This window comes from Maylandia zebra, linkage group LG14 (assembly GCF_041146795.1).
Source record: "Maylandia zebra isolate NMK-2024a linkage group LG14, Mzebra_GT3a, whole genome shotgun sequence".
Lineage (NCBI taxonomy): Eukaryota > Metazoa > Chordata > Actinopteri > Cichliformes > Cichlidae > Maylandia > Maylandia zebra.
The window spans coordinates 21,134,083-21,139,660 of NC_135180.1; the positions used below are offsets into that span (position 1 = coordinate 21,134,083).

A 5,578-nucleotide genomic window follows, 5' to 3' on the forward strand; every position below is an offset into this window, starting at 1 on the left:
TTCAGTTTCAGGGATTGTTATTTTATTACAAACACAAGACAGTCACATGGCAATTTAAAAAACATAACACACATTCATGTCGTTAACTCAGTCCTTCACTGCTCACACAGTTCATACATTCAGCAATCAGCATGTGTTTCTACCCACTGAAATCTTTAGTTAGGACTGCCATTGGTGCTTTAGAAATACCTGAGCGCGGTCTATTCTGACTACAGGCTCTAGAATCATGAATAATCTTCCAAATTGACACCGAGACCGCTTTCACCTGCAGTAGAAAACATGACATCATCAGTATTTTCCATTACACAACTTCTCCATATCTGACTCTACACCACCCACCATCAATAACAACGCAATAACTGGTGACAAAATATCGTCCTGTAAACTTTTAACATAAATCAATTTTAATATTTTAAATGAAACAGAAAAAAAGGGAGAAACAACCGCAAATTAAATTGCAAAATCCTTATTTGTTTATGGTCCTTTTATACCACAGAAATCAGTTTTACAGCAATGTCAAAAGAAAGGGAAAACCATTTATGGATTACTTGTCAGTTGTGACTGTAACTCACCTCTGGCAGAGGACAGGAAAGACCCTATCAGCTGGAAGAAATAAGATACAATAAATGGAATCAAGCCTGACTGGAAAGACAAAATGGTGAAGTGGTTCACAGAATCTGGTCTAAAGGGTGAAAGCTGCATTTATACATACAACATTCATGCGTACAGCATGTGGAATTATGTGTTCACTAATAAAGTAAAAGCACAGTGTTAGCTTCCTTCCTTCACAGCTTGGCCCACTGAAATCACAACAATTTAAGACATGAGTGGTAGAAAAGCTTTTTTTTGAGGCTCAATGTAGCGACACTGGAACACGAGAGATGCACTGAAGGTGAAATTTGGACCGATTTTACTTTAATTTAATACTCCATTTGTACCAGGGAAACTTAAAACAAACAAACAATTTTAAGAATATACTAGACCTCTTAACCACCTTGTTTTTGAGCATTCAGTTGACCAAACCTAAGAACTCTGAGTGGTCAAATGAATGCATCTTAAAAGAAACCCACCAGTAAACTGAAAAATTCTGTAAAAGCACGCAAAACACAGCAGAAACTGAAACAACACTGTTAAAGGAAAAACTAAAGGGGAAAAAAAAACACCAAAGAAAACTAAAGTGTTTTTGGGAAGACAATAACGTGACAGGACAGCTGTGGAAGTGACAAGCTAACAGTAAACAGCTAACAGCAAACATACATCTACAGTACTGTATGAATTGTGTGATTAAAACAATATGTACTGCCTTGCATTGCTTCTCCTTTACAACGATAATGAATCTTTTGCTTCTGTCGAGTGTGTCTCAGTACAATCCTTCACGTTTTGGTTTCTGTAACTTCCACAGCTGCTGCATCAAATAATTGTTTCCCCAGAAACTAAAAACTTAATTTTTTTTAGCTTTGGCAATGTTTTTTTCTATTTTTGTTGTATTTTTGCAGTCTTTTCTTTCTCTATTTGCTGATGTTTCTTTAGTTGCAGTCCATTTGACCTCGCAGGGCCACTGTAGTTATCATCTTAAATGGGTAGCAGGCAATCAACAAGGTTAACACTGGCAAACAGCTGATGCGTGGCTGATTAATCAGTGCGTCCCTGTGGCAAACAGCAACAGACACAGCTTACTCTTAAATTAGAGACTTGCCCCCAAACTCAAGACTAACTCTAGGATTTGAGTATGGATTTACACTGGGAAGGCAAAAATTAAAGCAAAGCTCAAACACACACACACACACAGTTGCACACGTGACTGATATTTAAAGCATTGTAAGCATTGCATCCCTGAACAGAGATCATTCTGAAAATTGATTTTTTTACACTTCTAGCTCCTTGGGTATAAAGTTTATATGATGCCTGAAGGAACGGAGTGGAAAATAATGCGTAGAATTAAGCAAGCAAGGCGTACCCACGCTGCTACCTCACCTAAACTAAGGAATATTCTCAGAAGTGAGAACAGAACGAATTCTGATATTTTCCAAGGCGTCATGTGAGAAAAAGAAGCTTGTGTTTACATTTTTGATGCAAAATGCACAAAGAGGTGCTTACAGCTGAAAAAACAAAACCTCTGGCTTTCTCTCAAAATGTATACAGCTGTATCACTTTTGTGATGCATCATGGCACAAATATTGTGCACATATAAATATGTTGACTTCTTGCATACTCACAGAAAATGTTTACCATGAGAACTTGTACATACTATGTGTTGTTTACATTTAGTGTATAGTATGGAATCAGGGCACAACATGTGCTGTTAACGTGTGCACGCATCTGACACCAGAAGACAACCTGGTGACTTTTTGTTTTCTTACTATCATTAAATCTCTCAATTCCCAAATAATCCAGAGCTATCCAGTATGTTTAACAAGTCTGGTCTGGTCTTTTCACTTAAGTCCCATTTAAGTGAAAAGACAAAAAAGAAACCTTATATAGTAAAGCTCAGTGGTGGTAAAACTTATACATGTAGATACTGATAGGCTGTGAGGCTACTTGGTATCAGACACCAGTTGATCCACTTTGGCTGGTCCCTCATAGATACACGTCCATGGTGTTGAGGATCATTTGCCGACAGAGCGGGCAGTTCTGCTGGTAGATGGGCTGCCTTAAAAGAATCTGTGTACAGTCTCTACACAAGCAGAGGTGTCTGCAAGGCAGAAGCACCACTGTCTTGGCACAATCCTGACAAATCACACACTTCTTCCTCTCCTCCTGTTCCTTCAGCAGAGTCAGCAGACTCTCAGCTGGCAGAGGTTTACCATCTTCGCCTGAACGCGACTTCTTCTTTAGCTGCTTGTCTGTGCTGGAGGAGGGTAAAACTGGATTGAGCACCTCCTGGTGGGCTCCATCTCCTGCTCTACCATCTGGTGGGTCCCGCCTCTCTTCCCCAGGGTCACCGTCACCTCCAGCTCTGTTGTTGCTGTTATTGTTATTGTTTTGCCTGTGAAGATGTGGTCGGAGCATCAGGCCAATCAGGCTGCTTTGGTGAGACAACTGCTGCCAAAGTCGTCTCTCCAGTCGGTAGATGTGATAGAGGATCCTCTGCAGGTACTGCACGTTACGGCGTATAAAGTGAGGCAAGCACAGTAAGGCTGAAGTGATGCAATTGAGAGCCAAACATAATCTACGGAGAAGTGAAAAGGAGTTTATATATTCTACAACGCGCACAGCAATCTGTCGGGACAGTCCCGGGTTTAGGTAAGCGGTGGTGGCCAGTGCAATAGTAATGGTGAGCACGAGGCCGTAGATGTTCAGTATGAAGATGCTAATGAACATGTGCACCAGTGAAACCAGGAAGTCCAAAACCATCTTGCAGGGTGTCCATAGCAAAGCTGATGTGCCGGCCAGGCTGCTGTACAGAAAGGTGAAACAGGTCAACGTGAGCTCCAGCGCCTTCTGCAGTGGGGTGGAAACCGTCTGCCACATGCTGACCAAAGCCAAGTAGACGTTCTGGGTAGCGATAAGCACAAAGTTTACCACTGTGTTGGTAAAATAGACCACCAGGCTGACTGCTATGCCACAGCCCTCAATCACTGACAGCAGCCCTCGACACAAGTGCTCCTTTCCACGCAGTAGGACGTGCATAGACAGGTAACCCACCATCTTCAAGCTCTCCAGGAGCCCCTCCAGAGCCAGCAACAAGCTCCCCAGATTAGCCACAGTGCTGTGAGCTAGGTTTGATGTCGCCTCCGCGGTGGACACAGCGCAAAGCAGAACGAGGTTTCCCAGCTCCAGCACCGAGTTATAAAGGAGGCTGGGCAGGCTGGTTATGAAGGTGATAACTGCCAGGAGAGTCTGCACCACGGTGTGGACGATGACAAAGTTCAGGTCCAGTAGTAAGCAGAGAGCATCCAGACATTTTCCTACAGTGGATATGACAAAGTTCACCAAACCCATGGTAATATTTCTGTAAAGTATTACTGTTTACCACTCGGTGCTCTCAGGTTGTATCCACGTTAAGTCCATTTCTCCTTTCTTTGCTTTGAGTTACATATTGTTGGTCCTCTCAATCAGCACACCATTCTTCGTGTCGTTGAACCTCAACGTCTTTATTTTTCATGTTTTCCCCATTTTTCATGCACTGAAATAACGACATAACACAGCAAACACGCGCTGCACAGGCGGATGTTTAGTTTCAAAAAAGGTCCACACACTTCCGTTTATATTCTAGGTTTCGTTTTGTTGGGTGTCCGGTCAAACTACCACCCAAAAACACTTCTCCGGCTCAACGACGACTTTATAAAACGGCCGAACCCATAAACGAAATCAAGAAAAACCGAGGGAAAAACAGACAAAAGGTTTTGGAGTCTTTACCATCATTACTGTATCCGCCATATTTGTTTTGGTCGAGTGAGCTTACGTATGTGCGTCGTTAAGCTGAGCATGCGCACAGTGTCCCCGGTGTTTACAAGCGGGAAAAAAGTGGATTTAGAAAAAAAGTCGCACATTCAAAACATATTAAAAATATATGCAGAAATAAAATTACGCATTGTCCATAACATTGATAAAATTGACTTAATCAAACTAACTTTTTTGGGGGTTTTCACACCCTCTTTTATTTTTTTAATCATTTTTATTTGTTGTTGCTCTTTTTCATTATTTTTAAACTAAACAAAATTTACGACACTGAATGTTAATGTGACTTCTAGCATTAGTGAAGTGTATATAAAGATGAACACATTTCAAGGTCTCACGAGTGAACCTCATGTTCTGCTTTAAATCTACATTCCCTCTCATGTCCAGAAACTTCTCTGCTTTCAAAATGAAGTTATAGTCTACATCTGTGAAAATGACCTGGAGCATCAGGAAGCACATTCCTAATGAGTTTATGGTTTTTCCTGCTAGTTTCAAATCTTACTAAATACAGAATAATTCTAGGCTTGTGATTTATAGTCAAATAATCAGACCCAGCCAATATACCCCCCCACCCCCCCAATAAATTTCTGAATTATCTTGGATAAAAAGGCTGATGGTTTTCTTTACTCATTTCAGTTATTACCAGCAAAATAGTTGCATGTTTAATCATCTGGGAATTTACCCAGATTTATTTATTTATTTAGACAGAGATCTTGACCCCCCACCCCCCAGTGTTCAGCACAAAGTTATGCCCATGTTTATAGTCACATTTAGAGTTAGACGATCAAAATGATTTGTTGGAAGACAGAGATGAAGGAATATACTGAAGAGGAGAAGAATGAAAGTCTGTGTGAATGAGAGGGAAGCAGGTGCAGCAGTGAAGATGCAAGGAGTAGAGGTAGCGAAGGTAGATGAATTAAAATCTAGAGCATCTAAAGCGACAGGCAACACGCAGGAGAGGTGAAGAAGAGAGGGTGCAGACAGAGTGGAATTGGTGGAGAGGAGTGACAGAAGGATAACTGTAAGACTGAAAGGGATGGTTTACAAGATGGTAGTGAGATCTGCTACGATGTATGGTTTGGAGATGGTGGCACTAACAAAGAGACACGATGCTGAGCTGAAGATGCTAAGATTTTTGAATGGGAGTGACCAGAATAGACGGGATTAGAAATGAGTA

At 41.3% G+C, this 5,578-nt stretch overlaps 1 protein-coding gene across 1 annotated transcript; it reads right to left on the reverse strand.

Annotated features, from left to right (window-relative positions):
- rnf26 (ring finger protein 26) lies at nucleotides 1-4,422 on the reverse strand. Its single transcript, XM_004543757.4, has one exon. The coding sequence runs from the start codon at nucleotides 3,940-3,942 to the stop codon at nucleotides 2,578-2,580; it is 1,365 nt and encodes a 454-aa protein (XP_004543814.1). The 5' UTR covers nucleotides 3,943-4,422; the 3' UTR covers nucleotides 1-2,577.
- Between the last annotated feature and the right edge of the window lie 1,156 nt (nucleotides 4,423-5,578).